Source organism: Alligator sinensis, unplaced genomic scaffold, assembly GCF_000455745.1.
Source record: "Alligator sinensis unplaced genomic scaffold, ASM45574v1 scaffold611_2, whole genome shotgun sequence".
Taxonomy (NCBI): Eukaryota; Metazoa; Chordata; order Crocodylia; family Alligatoridae; genus Alligator; species Alligator sinensis.
In genome coordinates, this window is record NW_005841869.1 from 918,611 (window position 1) to 941,970 (window position 23,360).

A 23,360-nucleotide genomic window follows, 5' to 3' on the forward strand; every position below is an offset into this window, starting at 1 on the left:
ACCACCATAGATTCAGCCCTGTATCAATGACAAAAGTGTGCAACACAGCCAAGCTATCCCTAGTCTCTATCCCTGCCCATCTAGTGATACGGGATTCATCAATTAGCTTAACCGTCATGCTAATCCTGGATCCTTGTTTGCATTTCAATCTCCATGATAGAAGGGATTGTCAGCCCTCAGAGAGGAATGGCTAAGACAGGGCAGTTGCCAGCTGATAGTATCTAGCATGCAAGCCAGAGGAGGTACCAAATACTTTCACGATGGGCCAAAGTCTGTGTGGATATTAGCCAGGGGGGCCCAACGACAATAGGAAGCTGAGCCAACGTTTCTGCAGCGATATGGACAGATGTAACAGGCAAGTGTGCACGGAAGATGCCTGACTTTTGGTCCCCCTTTAGTTGGTTTATGACATATTAAAGGAAATGCTGGAATCAGCACATCCTTTGGATAGGACATGACACACACAAGCACAGGATGGTCCAGTTTCAAGAGATGGGCAAGGTGTTGAGTCCAGCTCCTTAGGACAAACCACACGCTCCCATCACCCCTCCAAGACGAAGGTGTTCTGCGCCCCCCCGAGCAGCTCTCCATCATTGGCCATGGATAACTTGGTCTCCTCTATCCCTCCCTGGATCTCTCTTCTGTCAGACTCCCTTCCCCATGATAGAAAACGGCAGTAGGCCTACAAATGCTGAAGCACACTAAGAACATCCATGTGAGACAATAAGGTAGGATGGCCCGTCAGGCAGGGGATCCCACCAGAAACAGAAAGAAGATTACAGGATCATTTTTTCTCTCTTGCATTGGCACTTCCCCGGTCCGCTGAGGGGGTAGAGCAATTTGTATGGTGTCAGGGACATTTTCCAGCATGATCCTTCTTGTAAACCAGGCTTGACTCATATGATCTCAGTTTGGGCTGCTTCTACCAATGCCAGCAAAGACCGTCTCACTAGTTGCGGTGCATATAAAAAGTTAGAAACAAAGACGGATGCGACTGCCAGCCTTTTCCTTGGCCACCTGGCCTTTAACACCCATGTTTTAGGAGCTTCCTTTCCAAGGCATTTCTAAGCAGCTTGAATCCAGGTTGGGAATGACATTTCCATAGTGCAATGTGAACGGAGGAGTAAACTGTCAGGAACCGCTGACAGTTGATCTTTGCGTCTCGATTCCTGTACAGACTTCCACCTGGCATGCACGTTCCCGCAAAGACCCTTCCCCCTGGGTTTGGTTTACAGTCAGTTCTCTTACAATCCCATGCATTAGCAATATGAGGAGGAGGAGACACGTGTTCAGTGCAAAGGTCATTCAGAGCTGCGTTTCATCTCTGGTTTCAGGATTGCAGGAATCCAGCTTGTTACTGCAGCTGCTTTTCCGACTGTGCGTGTCATTGGATACATGCGCTAGAGGGTCAGAGCGTATTAAATACCTAGCAGAAATAAAAGAAGCAGCTAATTATTGTTCCATTCCAACACGAGACTCCTTGGACACAAGTCATCATCACCTGAAAGCAAGCATGGTTTCTTGGGGGAAGACGCAGGAGTATTCTCTGCTAACAGCAGTGTAGCTACTCCAGAGTCGCATCAGTGCAAAGGGGAAGATTTGGCCTGAAGTCTGCTTTGGGGTAGGACATGTACCTAACTAGTTTCCAGATTCCTGTTATATGCTAAATACATCTGGCACAATAGCCAGACAAAAAGGCATGCTCCTGTGAATAAACGGATCTATCCGTCATTAAAATGCTGCTACAAGATGTACATTTTGTCTTGGGCTCTTGCTCATAAAGTTGCCACAGTTTTTCAACTAATTTTCACTTGTTTTCTTGATACTGTAGAGCCTAAAAAAAACCCAACACAGCTCATTCGCCTGCAGAAGGATTATGGATACATCAAATTTGAGGAAGAGAGTGAACTTGGACTCTACATCTCACAGGGTGGGAAAACTACAAAACCAGAAGAAAGCCATATTAATTCTATCCAGGAAGAGCACACGCCAACTGCAGATGCTTCCTCAGCCTAACAAAGGGTATTTATACCCAAAAGCTGGCAAAGAAGAATTTCTCCAATGATCTGAGTTGGTCTAATAAATGATATCAGATTTACCCAAAAAACCTTGTCTGCCGATGTCCTTAGACCAACACGGCTACAACCTGCACCCCTATACTAATAATAAACACTTTCTTACCCATGGGGAACCCTCAACTCTTTCAAGCAAATTCTTTGAAGTGAAATAGGGAAAGGATGGGAAAGGTTTTTGGAGAAAGGCATGAACCATCTCAAGCCTTAAAAACAGACTACACTTAGCAACGTTCACAGACCACCCAGCATCGCAGCGCACGGGGTTGGCACTCGTTTCATACGTACACGATATCATTGAGTTCCAGGCGCGTGTCCGGAGGTGGATTGATTAGGACATAGGACAACGTGTTCTGGTGGTCATTCATTTCATCTGCAAGGGGGAAAGAAACAGAGTTGTTATGCAGACGACTGGCCTGTTGGGCGGTAACTCTCGACTGGATTCGGCAGCGAACGTTCAACAAATCACTTCTGCGCTCCTAAACCTGGGGAACCACAGGGGCTGGTGCACTTCCCAAGGGGTTGTGATTACAGAAGCAGATGTGCTAAATAATGAGCATTCAGTGGTGTTCCTGGACCAGACATCCAGTGAGGTTTGTGCCCTAAGCCCTGGGACAAAGACTGCTGCAATAGAGATTGGTGGCTCGTAGCTCTTTGGACCTGGTTTTCCTTCCCATCCTGCCCATCTCCAAACACCAGCAGGTATTTCAATCAAGGGGAAATGGGCAAGACGTGTTTACCCGAGTTGTTTTTGTGTCTGGGCATGTCTCCCAGAACAACAAGCCATAGATAGCTCACTCACACGATGCAGTGCCACAAGCAGGTGGTGGAAAGGAGTGGGGTGAGGAGCACGATGCCATTCAGAGTCCCCACTGCGTCCCCGGAAAGAGGGTGTGGGGTGTTGTAGGAGAGAGCGGGTGTGGGGTGTTGTAGGAGAGAGAGGGTGTGGGGTGTTGTAGGAGGTGGGTGTCCCCTTCCCCTCCACACAGACTAGCAGGGCTGGCTTGCACGTGGGAGCCCTGCCATGACCAAATATCCTGAGTTTATCTTTCTGGTCCAGAGAGAGTTAAGCCTGAAGGATAGGAGCTCTGTCCCTCAAGACAGGGGATGTCCTACCATTTGTGAGCACCCAGCTTGATAAAGGGAGAGGCTGGGGGGAAAAATAGGACTCAACTTCTCACTTGGGCTGGGTCCTTAATAATGGGTGAAAAATAGGACTCCCCTTCTCACTTGGGCTGGGTCCTTAATAATGGGCAAGCTCTTCTAACTGAAGTGGGACCCCACTGGCTGCAGGGACAGCAAGAAGGCAAGGCTGAAATTGCAGCAGGCACTTCCCTGCCTCCTTGACACAGCCTACCTGCTTCTTCCTTTCCCCCAGGCCTCCATGCTCACACTCCTGAGCCGGCTTTCCCTTCTGCACAGCACGCGGTGCTTCTGTTGGGGCCCTTGGTGCCAGTCTCAGACCCCCTGTCTGCCCCCAAGAGCAACGTGAGCATCTTCAATGTCTAATGGCAAACTGCTGGAGCCAGGCCCTCGCCTCACCCATTTTGCATGTGCATCCATCCCTCTTCCCTAGCACCATGCCAGCCAGGCTGCTTGGGCACATGCAAGTGTCTGAAGGCACTTGGAGGGGATTTCAGTCCTGGACTATTCTTAGCATCGGTCCCAGAACAGGTGGTGTCTCCAAAATAAGGAAAGAGCTGCGCTTACCTTGTTTTAATGCATTAAAAAAGATAGAAAGATGTTAGTCTTATTGCACTGGGCATTCCCCACAGATTTCAATGTCCATCAGGGGCAGCTAGAAAGCCCTGAGGCTGCTCTGATTTTTGCCATAGGCTCAGTGCCCCTTGTTGGACTGCTTCACCCATTCCCTGTCCTCCCAGGAGCAGAATGTATTTAATGATTATTTCTTTGGTCTGCCCAAAGGAAATGCAGTGTGCTTCCAGGGCGAAAGGGCGTGCAATCAAGGGAGGCAGTTAATGTCAAGGGAATTCAAGGGCAAAGCTCCAAGTTTGGAAGAACAGGGAAGTCCATCAGAAAATATTCATGGCCATCGATATACGAGCCTGGAGAGCCATATTCTCTGGAACAAGCCATATCAATTGTGGTAACAAGCTCACCGCATGAATACACTTATTTGCGCAGCTTTTCTTTACATCGCATGGGTGTTGTGCAGACCAAGCATCTTTGATCTAAATGAGGGGCCGTGCCTTCTGCTTTTCGAACAGCTGGGTAAAAAGGTGATGAGTGAAACGAAGGCGAGTGCGCTGGTTCAGCGATCAAGACAATTATGTGGATAAACACATGGCGCCGTACGTGTAAATGGGGTCGGTCGCGGTTGCACAAATAACAGTGTTTATACATTCGCCGACAAGGTGCAGTATATACAGGATGGCTCATGAGATGGAAGGTTAGTAGAGAGGCTACGTCAAGGGCAGAGAAGCAAATAGGACAGTTACATGAACTCGCTGCAAGGCTTTCCACTGGGACCTCGTCTCCCACATTAATCAGAAATATTGCCTCTCCAGAGCAAAACAGTCGGTCATGTCTATTAGACCTTTGGATTTTTTTGACGTTTCAATCAAGACCTTATCTTGCAGAGGATGTTTAATGGTACCAGAGTCTTGTCTTGCAGGGCTGAACCTTCCTGGACAGAAGGTTTGTTTTTGCTGTTTACCTTGCCTACCTGCCCTTCAACCTTGGTTACGTCTCCCTTGGTTTTGATTAATACGACACAGATTGTTCTCTTCAAGTGCAATGTCTAGAGGATGCTGGGAGATGGTTTAGCACCCAATTTTGCATGCCAAAGGCCCAGATGCTTGTAAAAATGGGTCAAGCAGAAGTTGGCCTGGCTGAGCAGCCTGGGCAGATGCACGTGCAAAAATGCATGACCGCCACTGACAGCAGACATTTTAACCTCGAAGCGATGCCTCTGCCCTTGAATTCAAGAGGAATTTGCTTGCCAATAAATACATTCAACAGGCTTCGCAGCAGTTTCTGCTTGCACAGACAGCATGGAAGCACTGATCAAGACTGGTCTGTGCAATGCAGCTTGGGGAATCCGGCCATGATGATGAGGATGCTACAGCTCACGTCATTTTTACTCTGCACATTGATGTAATGACAGGCTTTCCATTGACAAAGAATCATGGCTTCAGTGGCCCCCAAACAAGCACAAGTGCACGGCCTGTAGCTCCTGCAGCTGATGGAAAACAGCTAAGCCACAACAGTCATGCTTGACTTGCCACTGCAGAGAAATACTGTGAAACCTACTGCGGCGATAAATCTGTACACCTATTCAATGACCACATAGACTAGCTATTCCCGGGATCCCGTTAACAGCTGCCTTGAAAGACCTAGGGCAAGCAAACTGATTTGGGAAGTGATAAGCATGGCTCTTTCCTCCCTTCTACGTTAGAGCTAGTAACGGTGAAACCTTGGCAAATTTAGATGTTTCGGGGTCCCCTTCTCCCGGCCCATCTCCTTCCCTTGCCCATGCCATCTGAGCACTGCTCCATTGCCATCAGCTCCGGCAGCCTCGATTGACAACCTCTCGCTCTGCTGCGGCTGGGACTCTCCCCGTTCTGCAACTCGCACCCCAGGAGAGTTGAAAAGAGCAACTAGCTTTGAGCACAGCTACTCTTACCACTTGGAGCAGAAAACTGGCATGCATTTATTTGCATCTTTGGAAATGAAGGGTCCCCGAGGAGCAAAGATGCTTGAGACCTGGGTGAAGGGCACTGGTGAAAAGGGGAGCATCACACAGAGCATCAGCAGTGTTCATCCTACCAGGGCCGCCTCTGCAGTAACCAAGATCAGCTGTTTCCTTCTACAGTGGCCCAGAAAGGGACGGCATCCCTCCAAGGTGCATCACGGTTCCTCGTGCCTCTCTTACCTCAACTTTACTGCAACGCCCTCGCTGCGATTAACCCAGAAGGTCACACCGTCGGCTGCGGCATGTGCAATAGGTGGATTCCTCTTCCATGGCACGCACGGAGAGGAGCACGTTATACCTGCATTTCATTCTCTCCGCTCTCAGCCAATTCACTGCCGGGTGCAATTCTGTAATGCCCAACAAGTCTAACCTAGCAAAGGCCTTTCCCCTCCGCCTCCTTCACAGAACTATGCTCTGGTGGAACATCTTAGCTCCCTACCCCAAACGGATGCGCACAAAAGCCAAAGGACAGTATTAAAACCAGGTCCCAACCTCTAGGACTTGATCCCACATCTAAGCCCAAGCCTGAGCACTTGCAGAACAACCTGAAAGACGCGCTTCTCTGCGTGGCATCCCCACTAAGTACAGGCCTGGAGGTTTCTTGGAGGGGAGGTGAGTTCATGCAGAGGGTTGCGAGTGATGCACTCCCTTTTGGGGGAAGACGCTGGTTGGTACCATGCTAACCTACGTCCAGAATACCAAAAGGCTGAGCCACCAATCAGTACTCAGAGCCGTGGCACAGGTCGGTTTTAGACGATGCTCTCGTACCAGTCACATCCCAATGTTTAGCCTTACAGTGAAGACGGGCAGAAGAATGGAAATGGGTGCACAGCTAGAGACCTCGAAAACCTCTTATAGCTAAGGTTGTCCCAAATGTGCAGCTGGCCAAATGAGGGGATAAGAGGCCTCTGGTTGAGGCAGGCTTTCCTGCTCCATGGAAGCAGCTTTTCCTAGCAAAACCATGCATTAGATCAAAGCATTGCTAACCCACCGAGTATATTGCCATATTGTCTCCTACAGGTCAGGGCCTCCGCCACGCTCATCTTTGCTTTCTCACGAGACCAATTTAGCATGGCCAAACAGAAACAGAGCCTGCTAATTAAAAAAGAACCTGAGCTTGTAGATGTATCCATCCAGAATTCAAATTTACTGAACAACCAGATTTTCTCTGTGCATATGTTTGACTTCTCCCGATTTATCCAGTTGTTAGGATGCATTTTTCCTGCTCTGACATTCTGGACTGCGGCAACGTGATTTTTTTACAGGAGAATAAATCAAAGGAGCTGCAGCCAAAGAAAACTCACTGAGGCATGGACTTCCCAAGCATGGGCTGACTAGCTGGCAATATACTGTATTTGAGTGGGACTTCCATGAAACCACATTTGGGGCCATTTCTCTGACGAAGCACACCATTAATAGGAAAATGCCAACTTTTCACCTTAAGTGTGGGCTAGTAAAGGCCGGAGAGTCTCAAGTGGTTTATAATCTTTGCTCATCTTTGGGTTATTTGGTTAAAAAGGGCTTTGGCAGGCCAGTACTACAAAAAAAATGGGCTATATTTTGGTTTTGCTGCAGCCATCAACATTATGAATTTTGGTGACACTGATCCATAGTTAACATCCCTTCCTGCATTTATCTTCACTTAAATGCTAGGATATTTTTACATGCAGCTTATCTTCCACAGAGCGACACAGGACAGCAGGCTGGTAGCGCCCACTGAGTTAAAGCTTAATGTAGCATGAAATCCAATTCCCACTCGGAGGTTTGGACGCAGGGGGTAATTGCAAAGCAATGCAGCAGCCTTGGAAGGGGACTGTTCCCTTGGACACCAAATGAGCTAGGTAAAATGTGGGTTATAACCGATGAAGCAAAGGTTGCTGCTTCGGCTCAAATTGGGCCTGCACTGATCACTTTGGGGAGACCCATTAAGAAAGCATAAAGGGTTGGGTTAAATTGTAAGGCTTTCCCGGGGAGGAGTTTTCAGATGAAACAGCCAGGAAAGCCTAGCATTAACAAGACTTTTAAAAATGGTAGCTGGCCACCAGACTTTGATCAGTCTGCCCTTATCTGAGACGATAAAATATTTGTATTTTGATTGCATGAATGATTTAAAGGCCCCCCAAAGGCTCGATAGCCATAAAACAGAGGCTCTGTTGGGCTCTATCTTTCTGCTATTTGCTGAGCGAACAAGTCTGGGACTCATTCAATCCTGCACCCAAGCCCATATTCCCTAGCTCATGGAGGCCACAATTTATCTCCAGCCTACTTCATTTTGCCAAACCCTCCCCGCAACCCCAAACTCTCCAATTCCCATTGGTTTCCACAAATGGAAATCAATTCTGACTTGCAATTGCTCACTTTGGAAAGAGGGGTTTTTAAAGTGACATTGTGCAGGTGGAACTGCTCTGGACACTTCAACCTAGCAAACAGCCACCGAGTTTTCTGTCTCTGTGACTTTTATCGGCTCTTCCATTTGGGACGTAATACAGGACGGCCTTTCTCTCACCCCCCTCCTGCGAGCGAGTGCTTGAAAGGTGCGCATCGGTCTAAGGTGAAAACTGGCAAGAGGCAGTTTTAGTTGGCATGATCTTGTTACGCGGTGTGCAGCGAGTCAGGCTTGACTCCCCGGGGAAAAGAATTACCTTGCAAATATCCAAGGTTTACCCGATTCATCACATCACTGGCTGTTAAATTTGCTACATCCTCTACAGAACATACAGAAAAAAGGTACAGACATAAACAGAGAGAGAAAGAGAGAGAGAGAGAGAGAGAGAGAGATCAGCAAGCAGTGATTTGGCAAATATTAGAGACAAGCTCCTGAGCTTCAGTGATAAAATGGGCAAAAGATAAAGAAAGGGGGGAAAGAAGGCAGACTCATGTGCTCTGTCCACGACGTCATGGGATTTCGGACAACAACAGGTGGGATGCTGTGACGATGTATTCAGAGCACCACACCAATGCAACGGGGTCCAAAGGAGCTTCAGGTTTCATGGCGCATTTCCTCCTCTTTATAACTGGCTTTAAACAGCTTCCCCCTCTTCTCAAGCCACGACACTTGTGGTGTTCAAGCTAAACCTGCCCTCAATCCAAGGTGGGCTCAGGTGCTGCAGAGGACTCGAGCCAGCATACCCCAGCCTGCAGCATCACGGTTAGACAGGACGTCCCTCCTGCGAGGTTTGGCCCCATCATAAACTCTCTCATGCAATTATTTGGATTTTGTCTCAGCTCTTGGATCCAGCATTGCTCCTTGGCCTGATAGGACACCCGGGGCCCACTGTGATGGGGTCTAGCTTTCCTAGCTGGTTCACCCACTTGGACTTTTGCCTGTCCTGCAGACTGGATGTCCAGCAAAGGCTAGAGGACCATACGTGATCGGGGCAGCAGGTCTTGAAACTTCACCAGCAAAGGAGCCTGGAAACCTTCTGAAAAGGCGGCTGTGCAAACAAACCCTATCTTTGGGCAACCCGAAACCACATGGCTCTCTCTTTGATGGTCTGTATCTCAAGGTCTTTAGCAGCTTTTGCCCTTTTGTAGGCATAGATTAAGGCACAGATTTTTTTTCCATTTGTCTAATATTAAAGGGAGAGAAAATATGTGATCTTTGACTCACTTCTTCCACTACTTAACAGATGTCAGGTATCCAGGTGGCAGCCATATTGGTCTAGAGGAAAAAGCAATCAGGGCTTGTAATAGAGATGATATCTTTTATTAGACCAACAAGATTTTTGCAAAAAAAAAAAAAAGCCTTTAATTGAAATTAAAGAAGCCCAAAAGCTTGCAATTAAATATATATTTTTTGCAAAAATCTTGTTGGTCTAATAAAAGATACCATCTCTATTACCAGCCCTGACTACTTAACAGATGCTCTTGCTGCCCCTCAGATAATATCCCAGGGCATTGTTATATTAAATTCTTATAATTTCTGTACCAGCCTTTAAGACTTCAGCATCCCAAAGCAACTGCCCAGCCCTGGCGGTTACCTACAAAGAAATGAGTCCTTCGTTTGCATATTAAGAGGAGGAAACGCCAACATCCAGGGTCCAGGCTCTGAGCCAGGGCTGGAAACACAGCTGTACAAGAAGCAGAAATGCATGGGACATTTAAAGCACGGACAGCAGATTGAGAAGAAGTCCTAACTCTGGGCTGTGAAGGACACGTGGAAATGGCAGTACACGAGACACGAACACACACAGTGTTCACCGCTCCACCTGCAGACTTTCAGCTGGCATGCAACTGTTCCTTACATACAGAAAAAGGCGCACAGACAAATGACCCATGGTGAGGTCTTTTAAGCACGTAAAAAACTTAGCGCAGTTCCCGCTATGTAGTTAGACCCTAGATGCAGCTTTGGTTACAATGACAGGGCACCATGCAATTACCATCTCCACAGCCACTGCGTTTGCGCCGAACGGTGTCATTATATGGTCAAGCAGAATTAGTGTCCTCTCATCGTGTATCTACCAACACTTCAATTCAGAAGACAACAACAGTCATCGCTGGTGCAACATCATCACTCTGACTTTACCGTCTGTGACTCTACTACAGGCTCAGACCATGCCCGACTACATGGCGTGTGGGACCAGGACTTAAAGCCACCCCCGATATACCTCTCCAAACATCACCGTGCCACTGGATCCCTGCTCAGAAGCGGGGAACGATGCTCCACGATCCCACGCCTGCCTGCACAACCGTTGAGTTCCTTAAATGCCTGTGAGAACAAGCTTAGATCCTACCAGGACACCTCTGATTTGAAACCCATCCTACCCTCTTCCTTGCTCCATTTTGTGGAACCAACTGTGCCAATGGTTACGTCCATCCCAAACCCAAACACTTGGCTGTGTTGCATCTATTTCTTCCCTCCCGTTCATAGCCGGAAAGGCTGCAAAAAACAAACCTCAGAAACCTTCTTAGCAACTAGGAATCCAGCCCCCGCCCCGTGTCTTGCTAGGGTCACCCCCGTTGCACAATTCCTCAGTGCACAAGACGGTGCTTATGGCTTGTGTCATCCTATATGAGCCTAGCTGCTACGTTGAGTGTATGCAGGAAGCCATTGCCTAGGGATGAAGAGGACAAGCGTTTCTAGCATGGAGGCAAACAGGCAGCAGCAGCAGCACAGGATGGCTAAAAGAAAGGAAGAAAAGAAAAACAAACACACGAGAGAGCTGGGGGCCAGAGACTGCGTCATAACCAAGGGATTATTGGATTCTTATTGTCCAAAAAGTTGAGAGAGTTGGTTGAAAAGTCCAATTAAAACCTTTCACCAGAAATACGTGTTGCGCTAGAGGATGCTTACATTATGCTGAGGATATGGTACGGTGCTTGCTTAATGGAGAGGTCCTAAAGACTAACCGCTCAGCCCTCTAGCTCAGGGGTGGCCAACCCGCGGCTCTTCAGAAGTGAATACGCGTCTCCTTGAATCTTTGCACAAGCACACGGTGACCAGCTTGGCCCAATGGAAGCTGGTCACTGTGCACTTGTGCAAAGATTCAAGGAGACGCATATTCACTTCTGAAGAGCCGTGGGTTGGCCACCCCTGCTCTAGCTCCTCAAACACCTTCGTTATGAAGGATTTGAAAACACAGTCACGGGCTATTGCACCAGCCTATAAATTGGTGTTTTCCCGTGCATGCCCCAGAGGGGGGAATTCTCGGACAACAATATTAGTGTCTATAATAAATGGATATTTTGGTTGCATATTGAAGGCCAGTGGTTTTGACCTGTCCTTAGCTAGCCATCGCTTCCGCAGGGATAGAGAATGGGTCATTTAGGTGTCTGTGCCCCCACTTGGACCTGCAGACCAGGGACACACGCAGTTATTACAGGTGAAACGAATTACACGGGCATCCACAGTGATTTGAGACCGCAGAAACGAGGCCAGTGGCTGAGCGCGTGCCCCTTATAACCTCGATTCTGCAGGCCCAAGAGGAGAGCGGGTTGACGGGGCAGCTGAGTGCGAATGCACTATGCAGAACTACGAACCAGCTGGGAGATGAGACTTTGCTTCAGGATATTTATGCCCTGGACATGTCGGGTTCGATTAGGCTGGGTGCTAACTCATGTGATCGGCTTGCAAATGGGATGCGCTGCTGGAGAGACCATAAAGCAAAACCCAAACCTACTCACCGTACCCCGTGGTGGGCAAACCCAGGTGTTTCATCCGGTTTTTGACGAGCTCCGAAAGCTCCTGCCTTTCCGACCTCCTGTACAGACTCAGTCTCTGCTGGCTGATCCACTCGGCCGTCTTGCTCGTGTGCTTGTTTCCTTTCCTGCTCAGCCGGCGGGCCCACTGCATGCTTTTGCGCCGTAGCAAGGGGTGCTCAGACTGGTCGCTGGAGCAGGAGTTCCTGTGATGGCTCGTCTTGATGCTCCAGTGCTCCTTGACATCTTTGGTATCCTCGCAATCCTCAACATTGATTGAGATCTGTGACTGGAAGCCCCAGCAGTTCATAAGGGAAAGAACTAAAATGCCTTTTTTCCTAGCTACATCGGGAGGGCCCGACTCCAACGGAGTTGGCTGTTCCCAGCACCATGGCTGGAACAGTCTCGCATTATGGCCTGCAATCTGTTGCTATAAGGGGGAGACGATGACACTCAGGATGCCCGAGGAGCTGACTTTCCCATCACTATCTCTCCCCTTTACCGCAGACATGACAAGCATGAGTCCACCATGCAACGTAAGCCACCCAGCACGGCGCGGATCCGCCTATTAGCGCCACGGGTTGCAGCACATCTAGGAATCAGATTGCATTTAACTGCACGCCAACCTCCAGCTCGCGGCAGCAGCTTTCTATGAGCCTTTCAATCCACATGTTTTAAAGCTGAGGCTGGCTCTCTAATCAGCTATTCTTATCTGAATTACATGTCCCCACGTAATTCATGGAGGGCTCTTGCTTTCTGAGTCTTAGCAGAGCGTGGAAAGTATTATCCTGGAATTATTCCTAACATGAGGGATAAGAAATGGGTACGTACCTAGCATTTTAAGGATTAAGATCCAAAAAGGGAGAGAGTTACCTTCTAAAAATCCTGTCATTAGGCTGAATGAAACCACTCAAGCAAAGAACCACAGGCTAATTTAGCCAGGGATTAGCATTCACATTCAAAAGGAGAGCCAGCAATCGCTTCAAAGCGGTAGTTCAGGGCCATGTTCTCAAATAACTGAGCTACCTAGAGAGCAAGATGAGCGCGTGGGCAACTGAAAGATTATTGCAGAAATGCAGCCACGCACCGATACGGAGATGAGTGCCGGGTCTCGACTGCCTGATCAAACAGGAATTTTAGGGGATTTTTTATTTCCGAGATGGCGCGCGCTCTCATTTTGACTGAATGCTTCAGCAGTTAAAGAGGTGGCTTCCTTTAGCCTAGAAGAACAAGAACCAGTTTTCTTTTATGATTCGAGGCCTGTTCTTCACACTTTCCTTTAGGATGTCCTACGAGGCACATCTGGGCTGCTGCTGCCTCATTTGGGGTCCTAAGGAGCAAGCCCTGGTGTCTAGAGGAGGGAAGTCATTCCTTTAGCCTGGTGGTGCTGATCATGAAGAGGGTGAGCAAGTGTCCAGAAATGAAACCCCAACATAAAATAGGGGGGGACTTTAATTGTGCAGTGGACACACATGAAAAGCGTGCAAGAGGGGCAGAAGGACCTTGCACCGAGCAGACTCGGGGGGCATTGATTTGATCTCCTTCCCCTCACATTTCCCCTGCTCTCTCTTGCTACTTCCCAGGCCCCAAAAACCCAAGACCAAAATAAGGGGCAGTGGTCTCAAGTTGCAGCAAGGGAGGTTTAGGTTGGATATTAGGAAAAACTACCTGACTAGGAGGGTAGTAAAGCACAGGGACAGGCTACCCAGAGAGGTGGTGGAGTCTCCATCCTTGGAGGTTTTGAAGACCCAGCTAGACAAAGATGATGTGGTTGGGGCTGGTCCTGCTTGGAGCAGGGGTTGGACTAGACAGGACCTCCTGAGCTCCCTTCCCACCCTCATTTTCTATGATCTAATTCATACAGGGCCCTCCAGCGAGCCAGCCAAAGGGGACATTTGCACAGGGAATGCTCCTTCCCCAGGGAGGTAAAACTGGGCCAAATTCTGGAAATTCCCCTTTTCTTTAGCACCCAGCTCACTGGATTGCTCACAGCAAAGCTCCCCGCCACGTTACATTAAAATAGCCAGCACTATCTGAAGCAGAAGAAGATCCCGGGAAAGTTCTCCCAGGTTTAATGCAAACGCTACTCACCTGCGCTCTGATGTCATGAGGCTGCATTTGGAGGAAAGAAAAAAAAAGGTCAGGATGCGTTAAGAATGAATGTGTATTAGTGCTGGCTCATCATGGCCCAAATCACTGACCAGGCCTACGCTACCAAGCTCTGCCTGTAGGTTGGCTACCAGTGTGAAAATATCCCTTTGCCCCCATAGTCGATGTGGTTATAGCAGCAAAACCCCTGCTGTGGACAGAGCAATGTTGACATCTGAGAGCTCTGGTCACTCGTGGAGGTGACACAGCTATGCCAGCGTCCCCCGACTGGTGTCACGACAGCCACCGAGACTAATGCAGACAAGACCTCTCCCGCCAAAGCCTCCAATCTCTAAGCAGCTGTTCAGGAGCTGGAAAGCCCTTGAGAGCTAAAGAAATAATTCATCATACCCTGTCTATGGCAATCCCATGTTCAAAGCACTGCCCAAAACACGGTGAACTCTAAAACCCCACCACGATGATGCTCTGATCTGCATTTTATTCACAGGGGCACTGAAGCCCAGAAGGATCAGGAGCCAGCTTTTTGAGGTCATTTAAAGACCTAACACCCGCCAAAGCCAGCAAGAGCGGGTGACTCAAACACCTTTGAAGAGCTGTTTCTAGGTGACGTGCCCAAGGGCATGCGATGAGTCAGTAGCAGAGCAAGGCCCCAGGATTGCCCAGCTCTGAATGCAGCATTCATCACTGTTTGCACCAACATGGATACATTATTCATGTTACTGCAATGCACCATTCGGGCACCAGCTTCTCTGCCTCCACTGCATACATGTCCTCTGACAAAAGAGCCTTAACACAGACAGCAAAATTAAGAGAGAAGAGCAGTGAGTCAGCACCAGCCTCCTTTTTTGGCAGGTGTTTCCAGCTGTTTTGCACTGAACTAATGCATGTAAATGGAGGCTCTATATAACTTTATTGCATCCCCCTCTGTTCCAACCCTTGGGGACGAACCCTAGTCAATATGGGTGCCCTTTGGCTTCTGGCAGCGTGTCTCAGCCATCCCCACGGTCATGGAAATGTCCCCTAGCAGGTGTCTGAACGCCCAGCCCCCCATGCAGGTTACAACAGTGCAGTTCATTGGTGGCTCTGAACTCCCAGAGATGGGGGATCTGGCCAGCCTGATAGACCTTATTGCCCCAGGAGCTCTTCAACAAGCTGTGGCCCTTCCTCACCTCGGAGGTTGCAAACATGTGCGATTCGGTCCTGTAGATCCCAATGGGAATCTCTGCACTGGAAGAGCAGAGCTTCTGGAAGAGGCGGCCGTACGTCCGGATCCACAGGTCATCTTCAGTGATCTTCATCTGGCCAGGAGCGGAAAAAATAATACAATGCTTGGCTAACACTACAGGGGCCAATATGTACATGACTGCATTGCAAACAGTCATCTCCGTATTGGCCCCAAACAGGAGTCAGTAGCAGGGCAGGACGGAGTGGTTGCAGAGTTTGGATACGGATCTGAACCTCTGCAGGGCTCCAAGGTGTCTGGACCCAGGGGCTGGGGGCCTTGGTTCCTATCCAAATCTCTCAGGTGGGGGGGTACTGTTATAAACTTAACCTCTAGCATTAGCACTTAGTGCAGGTGACACAGAGGAAGCACGACACAGGCCTTGGCCCTGGACACCAGACACTTGCACGACTGCAATTTACTCTGGCTTTGGGACACTGATATAAATTGCATCCGCGGTCTGAGCAGATGCACGCCCAGCTATTCTGGGAGAGTGCCAACGTGAAGGGGAGCAGATAAGGGCCTGCTCGCCAACAGCAAACAGCTATCCCAGAATAGCTTTGCACCCGTATCACTTGCACCCATGCAGTTTTCCTCCCCGTTATATTTTTTCCAAAGGTAGGGCTCGTCATTATGCGACTGCCCCTTGATGAGGCTCCTAAATTATATTGATGTTCATATGTCATGTGTCCAAGCCCCTAGCCTGTGTGATTTCTGCTTCGCCTGCAAACTCCCCGTGGCAGCTCCAATACACCCAAGGACAAACAAGGAGGTTGTTAGGACTGCGCCCTGGGAGGCCTGTACGACGGGAGGTGGATGTCCCAGATCTAATCCCCGCAAACAACCGTAAGGTTTGGATGCACGAGCAAACCCACCATCTCGAGTAACCGCAGCGCGCAACAGGGTGAAATCAGCACTTACTGCGCAGAGGTAGCCCGAGCCCGGCGTGGTGTCGAGGCCCAGCAGCAGCCTTGTGATGGTGATCATGTAGTCCTTCACGAAGGACTGGAAGGACAGGGATGGGGGAGTCAGACAGGCCATGAGAAGGCTCATTTGTTTTGTTATAATCATTTCTCTTGATTTGCAAACATCTTGGTCCTTTAGGGGGGGGGGGGGAAAGTAGTGGTTCCATTCTCTTTTCCCTTCATTTCAGTTCTTAAACCTGCCCATCACCAAGATATCTGGGCACTGTCCTGAGCTGCATTAAGCAACCTACTGTAGTCTGTATGGCTCTTTCCTTCTCCTCCTCTCCCAAGGAAAAATGATGCAGGGTGTTGAGGTTCACGTATGCGCTTGCTACCGTGCTGCTATATCAAGCTTATTATTAATGAGAATTATTCTTCTCTACAACATGGGAGACAAACATGGCTAGCAAAACTACAAAATATGCCCTCAAAAGCAATGCAGCAAGAGCACAATATGGAGGAAGCAATGCATCCAAGTGGATGATAGCTCCCTAAGTTAGACGCGAACCATACGCAGAATCGTGGGGGAAGTCAGACAGTCTTAGAGGAGGAAACACTGGCCCACAAAAAGCACATGTGGAGCTCGGAGATTGCTGGTGGCAATAGATGCCCCCCTTGCTAGGAAGGAGAAGGCCAGGACTGGGATGCTTGGACCTGCAGGTCTTTCTTGGAGAGGGGCACTGTGCCTTGTATAGACAGAAATACAGCAAAGGCATCTTATGCTCCAGGGTAGCTCTACGGCTGCTGGAACGGCTGTACGGCCCGCTCAACCGCTTCACCTTTCAAAGCATTTGCAGTGACAAAACCTGCCCTTCTGACCTGGTAGAGCAGCGTATCCAACATGCTGATGCTGAACACCCTGCCGGCGGCGAACGGGAGCCGGAACATGAACGCCAGGTTGGAGCCGTTCTCTCGCTCTTTCTGCGGAGGAAGGAGAGAGACCGGGAAGATGAGGAGCATGCGTGCACCGGTCAAGAGCAAGCCATGCCACCCACTTTGTTTCCCATGCGCTCCCATCCACGTGAAGCACAATGCCTCCAAGCCCTGGATCTCAAGAAGGGCTCAGCCCTTCTGCTTCTTCCCGGGTACACTTTTTGGGTAAAAAATCCCTTATTTTTTTAAATCAAAATGACAATTTTCATTTAGGTAAGTTTAGGTTTCCCTTCTTCAGGAGAAAATAGACACTAAGAACTGGAAAATGTTGTTTAAAAAATGTTTTTTTGCCAAGAGGTTGGTTTTTTTTTGTAAGTAAGAAATTTAAAAATATTTAAGAGAATTTGCCTCTGAAGTGATCTATATATACACACACACACACACACACACACACACACACACACACACATACATACATATATATATACACATACACACACACACACACACATATATACATACATATATATATACATACATATGCATGTACACATATGCATACATACACACACATATATATATATACACATTATATATATACATATTACATATATATACACATTATATATAGATACATATTACATATACATATTATATATATATATACATATTATATATATACACATATATACATATTATATATATAGATATATATAGATATAGATATAGATATATATAATGTTGCAGCAGTGACAACTGCAGACACCCGGTCTTTCCTTAACCAACAGGATCTCTCCCAACACCCAGGGCGGTCCAACAAGTCTTAACCTCCCCCATCTCAAAACGTTAAACTATTCTTGGATCATTAAAAAATTAATAAAAATTGTTATCACATCTCCACTGTCCAGTGATGAAAGACTGAGTCTTGTAGAAAGCTTGTAGCGAGGGGCTGGCCAAGCTGTGGATGAAAGAGCATAAAGCTTCCGCTTGCATTTCAGGGAGCTCTGGGGAGAGGAGCAGACCCACAAGACACCGAATGCACTCAGCAGCTTCGCTGAGCCCTGCAACGTGCTTCATTTGCGGAGACCATGCTCCTAGATCAGCGGTAGACGCTTCATGATGCTCTGTTTGCACGTGAAGAGAAGAAAACTCCATCCGTCCTTCACGTGTGTTGTTTGGGGCCTAATGGAGGTCAAGGTTGCTCATGTGGGTCACAGCAGAAGGGCCTAGCCAGAGACCATCCCTGCCCCAGACAGCTGGCAACCTAGCAGATAAAGGAGGGCTAATATATCCCTGTTTGACCTGGGTGCAGAGAGAGTAAGTGGCTTGACCGAGGTCATGCAGGGGATCCTTGGCAGAGGCAGGACTTGAACGCGCTCGTTCACTTTAACCATCCTTTCCCCCAGCGCAGTGTCTTTCATACGGGTCCACCAACGCCAGGCTCACTGCTACTGGGGACTCGTCCTATTCAGCAGCTGGCCCATGGTCCAGCACCACGACACAACTGCCTAACCCCTGCGCACAACCACACCGCTCGCTTCCCTCGGCCGTTAGCGCTCCTGTTTCTCTGGAAATCTGAGCTCCGGGTCGCGATCCTGCCTGCTTGTCCCATCCCCACAGATACCTGCGCCTCGCCCGTACCTCTGCTGCAGGAGCTGTCTGGCGGGACTTGCAGCTGGGCGGGACGGGGTGGCTGTTTTATCAATCGCAGCGAGAGCCAAGTCCAGCAGGACAGCCCGGGGGATGGATCGTAGAAATCACAGACAACGAGGGCTGTAAGGGAGCTTGGGAGGTCACATCTAGTCCAACCCCCTGTTCAAAGCAGGACCAGCCCCAACTACATCATCCCAGCCAAGGCTTTGTTGAGCCGGGTCTTAGAAACCTGGATGGAAATGCCACCCCCTCTCTGGGAAACCCATTTCAGTGTTTTATTACCCTCCTAGTGAGACAGGTTTTCCCAATATCCAGCCTCAACCTCCCTTGCTGCAGCTTGAGCCCATTGCTCCTGTCATCTGCCCCCACTGAGACCAGTCCAGCTCCATCCTACAAGAGCTTGAGGAACACCCTAGCGCCCTTTCAGGGATTACCCTCGCTGACAGGTCAGCGTACTCAAGTTAGGAAAAATGATGGTAACGGGAGGACCAGTCTTCGATTTGGCTGGTTATTTCCTCTGAATTGGTTTGACTCCCTTCACCCTCAACCCCACGAATCCAGCACAAAGTATGTGAACGCGCGAGAAAGGAAAGAAGACGCTGGAGCCTTGCACCAGTAGCAAAGACATTGCACGCCCTGCTTTCGACTCGGCAGAAGCAAGCGAGGGATTATTTTAGTTGATCCTGACATCTAACAGACTCAAAGGAGCGCAGTCGTACAATGGCACCACCTGGTTCAGTTAGCCCAGACATATTTTCCCTTCTCCTTGCCAGCTGTTAGTTGTACCCCACCCCATTTCCTTAGCAAGATTTCATTTGGATATACAATTTAATTCGATCCAGAAGCCCGTCTTCACCTGCTTTGTACTGGCAGTTGAAAACCAGCCTGACAGCGGGGAAAACTCCAAATCTATCCACAACTATTAACAAGCCCAGAGACCCAAAAGGTCAAACATCCACATACTTGTGTATCTTGGATGGCAATTCATTAACTTTAATGACTGCAGAGCGCAGCAGGAGAGTCCCGGCCAGGAAGAACGCTAAATTAATGACTCGTTATATTAACCCTTCCAACCCCAGTGAGCAAATAGGTCTGTGAGCACCCCGCATTAAGTGCCCAGGGACAAGGGTGCACCTCACCTTTTCTAGTTTGGAAAGGGCCAAGGAGTAGCTGTCCTTCGCTCGGAACTGCATGAACCTCATATTGGATGGGTGGGTCAGCTCCGTGATGATGCTGAGGCTTGGAAACAGCCTGGAAAGGAAGGCAGAGCGGTGAGCGCCTCGCGTGCGAGCAGTGGGGTGGGTGTGGAAATGGCAGAACATGTCAGCTTCACCTGGGAGCAATGGTCGAACTCTTCCAAGACCAGCAAGAGGATGGGGGAATGGGTGGGGGGTTAGCACCACGACGCTGTGCAAGTGTTGCCAAGCCAGGTCTTAATTCACTGGATGAGCCATGGTGATTGCACACACGCGTGGAGAGGCTCGTGGCTGCTGATGCACACGGTGTGGGGAGGGGAAAGGGCCTTTCCGCATCGCCCTGTGCCTCTGCGGTCCGAGTTAAACACAGCAGCCTGCGGCATGAGTCCAGAGCAGGATTTCCATTCACGCCTTTGCAGCAGTGGGAAGATCTAACTGCTCTGCTATCACACCCCTCCCCAGCGCCCACGGGTCCCACCAGCCCCTTTGTGCCCTGGCCTCCCACTCACACTGGTGCTCGCTCAGCTTCTAGCACGGCTCCAAATGCAGAAAGGGAACCGACCCCTGCCTACGAGACCTGGGACCCTGACGCGATCCCATCTAGCCCAGCTTTTCTGAGTCCTAGGCACATGCAAATGATAGAGAAGGACCCTTGGCTGCTTCTCACCTGAACATGGTTTGGACGTTGACAATGGTTTTGGCATCTGCCATGTAATCTTCCTCGGCGCTCATGGTACTCTCTTTATCCACCACCACCAAGTTGTCAGCGTAAATGATGCCACACTGCAGCAGACTGTCCAGGCTGGGATCGTTCCCAAAGACAAAGGAGGAGGTTAATGCACGGAGGGATGAAACAACGAATGCTATTTTGCAAAGGTGCATGCATTCAGCCCACATGAATGGCAATGATGAGCTCATGCCAAATGCTTCTGATATCATAATGACCATTTTATGATGCCTAAGAAGTGGGGAAACTTGAGGTGAATCCTACAGCATTTGCTAAGATGCAAGGAGGAGACTTGGACAAAGTTGTGGGCTCTTAAAAGATGACCCTCTCCACTGCAGTTAGCACTGGCAGTTAGACAACCCAAAGAAGCAACAGTGTGGTAAGTCCTGGTGGATAACAGAGTTTAACCTAATTCTGCATGGCAGCGGTCAGATGTGACCACGATGGGCAGCCGGGTAGACAGACTGATAGACTCACACCTGTGAACAAAGGACACCTACTTATCGATCGTGCCTTCCATGTAGTAAACCATGGGGAAACAGCAGATGGCTTCCAAAAAGTGATGATCTGGCCTGGAGGAAGAGAGACAAATGGCAAAAAGGTTCATAGGACATTTCTTTAAGAAGTACCATAGTATCTAGTATCATAGTAGCTAGGGTCAGGAGGGACCTGAACAGATCATCTAGCCTGACCCCCAAGTACCGGAGCTCAGTCAAAAAGCTACATTATATTGCATATAGTGCATTCAGACACCAACTAGAACCACTCGGCACAATCCCTCGTGGTACGAAATGCCCATTTGAAGGGAGGGAAAGGCCCGATGCAATGGAAAATGACTTTGGAAAAGTACTTGCTTGTTATCCAGGAGCAGCACAATCGGGTTTAACTCCTTCCGGGACCGGTAGTAGGCGCGGAGGGGGACGATGAAATTATACAGCCCGTTCCCGGCAGTCTCTGCTGAGACTATAATCAACTTGTTCTTAAACCCATAGGCCTTGGCGTCTTCAAAACTGTTGTGCTTGCAACCCTGGGCAGAGGCGGAAAAGCATCGTGACTTGGTGAGCCGTTCTGAGCTGCCCACGTGCCCTGACGCCAGGCTATGGGCACCGGAGGATAAACGGCCACGTTTCCCCCGGGGAGAGGGAATCTTCCAAAATTCAGACACGGCAAAACCACTAGGCAGGCTCAGCCCTATCGAGCTCTGCAGAGACCAGCGGGTAGGACGAGCGGGAGAAGGACCCTGCCAAGTCTGATCAGGAGGGGACTGGGACTATGCTGTCATTTCAGCCATGGGGGCTGGGGCCCACAGCTCGCATGGCCCCACTCTCTGGCAGGCAATGTCTCACTTTGCTTGTCTTTTTTGAGCATCGAGAGTGACTTTTGCACAGCTAGAAGGAGTTAGACCAAGCGGCCGTGGAGAGGACAGCTGTCCGGGTGGCTGGTACAGCACAGTGCATGCCCCCTGCTCGGGGAATAAGGCCATCCTCCCTACAGCGAGCTCTCTGCCCAGGTCTATTCAATCCTTGGTCTCCCAGATGAGTCTCCAAAACAGGAGGACAGTAACCAGGGTGGGTCTAGGGCTGCTGTCCATTGGCTGTCATAGAAATCATAGAAAATGAGGGTTGGGGGGACCCCAAAAGGTCACATCTAGTCCAACCCCATACTCCAAGCAGGACCAGCCCCAACTACATCATCCCAGCCACGGCTTTGTCTACCTGGGTCTTCAACACCTCCAAGGATGGAGCGTCCACCACCTCTCTGGGGAGCCTGTTCCAGTGCTTCACCACCCTCCCAGTGAGAAAGTTATGTCCTTGACATGTTTCATTGCTTGCCCTGAAGCGAGCCCCTTACCTTGTCCAGCCTGAGGCAGCAGAACGGGGCCTTTTCGGGTAAGAGGTGACACAAAGTGGGAGAGCTCCCAATGTAGGGGGAGTTGGGGGGGTAGCCTTTCACGTACCTAGAGCAGAGATAACAGCCATCAGTATCGGGGCACGCCTGTATTTTGCCACACACACACACAGCAAACACTATTAAGTGATGCTGGAACGGCAAGAATAGAAATAAAGCACGGGAACACGTTTTAAAAACGCCTTCGGCCGGCAAAGGGTCACAGAACGGGATGAAGGGAACATAGACACACAGACGCAGACACATACCCCCTTTATTCTCATGAACCCCCAGACAATTAAACAGATCCTGGAAGACAAAAACATCTGGAAGCGTTTAGCAGAGATGGGTCTCAACATCTAAGACTGGCCGGCAGACTGTGAGTCGGAAAAGAAAAAAGAGAGACAAAACTCCCATCACCTATTTTTGGTTTCACCTTCATTTAATGTACTGTACGTGCTGTACTTTGCACTGCTGCTATAATGGAAGAAAAAAAATAAAGCTGTCAGACTACGGAGAATTGAAATCCATTTAAAACCGTAGTCAGAATTGCCAGCTTTTGTGCTGTTGCTTTACTCACCACTTTAATAACGGTATGGTGTCCCTTACAAATGAACCCATTTGTGCTTGTGCATGTGTGGGCTCACACAAATATATTACCTGGCTCATCAGCAGCCATTAAGAGCTGCTTTGAAAATGCAGAACTGACCACACGGTGCTGCTCTTGCACCGTTTGCTAACTCGTGAATTGGCAGCGTAATTTAAATAAGCACGTCGCTGCAGATAAGACTCAGGGGAGCTTC

General features: G+C 49.2%; 1 protein-coding gene across 1 annotated transcript in view; it reads right to left on the reverse strand.

Moving 5' to 3' along the window:
* Positions 1–1,267: 1,267 nt before the first annotated feature.
* Positions 1,268–23,360, reverse strand: part of KCNT1 (potassium sodium-activated channel subfamily T member 1) — a 77,061-nt gene continuing 54,968 nt past the window's right edge. Inside the window, exons 19-31 of the mRNA XM_025193863.1 lie at positions 22,522–22,627; positions 21,525–21,697; positions 21,171–21,242; positions 20,611–20,745; positions 19,887–19,998; positions 17,041–17,142; positions 16,178–16,261; positions 15,204–15,332; positions 14,017–14,037; positions 11,911–12,214; positions 8,430–8,492; positions 2,361–2,445; positions 1,268–1,426 (exon numbers count right to left, since the gene is read on the reverse strand). Of these exons, the coding sequence (XP_025049648.1) occupies positions 1,306–1,426; positions 2,361–2,445; positions 8,430–8,492; positions 11,911–12,214; positions 14,017–14,037; positions 15,204–15,332; positions 16,178–16,261; positions 17,041–17,142; positions 19,887–19,998; positions 20,611–20,745; positions 21,171–21,242; positions 21,525–21,697; positions 22,522–22,627 (1,507 nt within the window). The 3' untranslated portion in view covers positions 1,268–1,305. The remainder of the gene's footprint in view (positions 1,427–2,360; positions 2,446–8,429; positions 8,493–11,910; positions 12,215–14,016; positions 14,038–15,203; positions 15,333–16,177; positions 16,262–17,040; positions 17,143–19,886; positions 19,999–20,610; positions 20,746–21,170; positions 21,243–21,524; positions 21,698–22,521; positions 22,628–23,360) is intronic.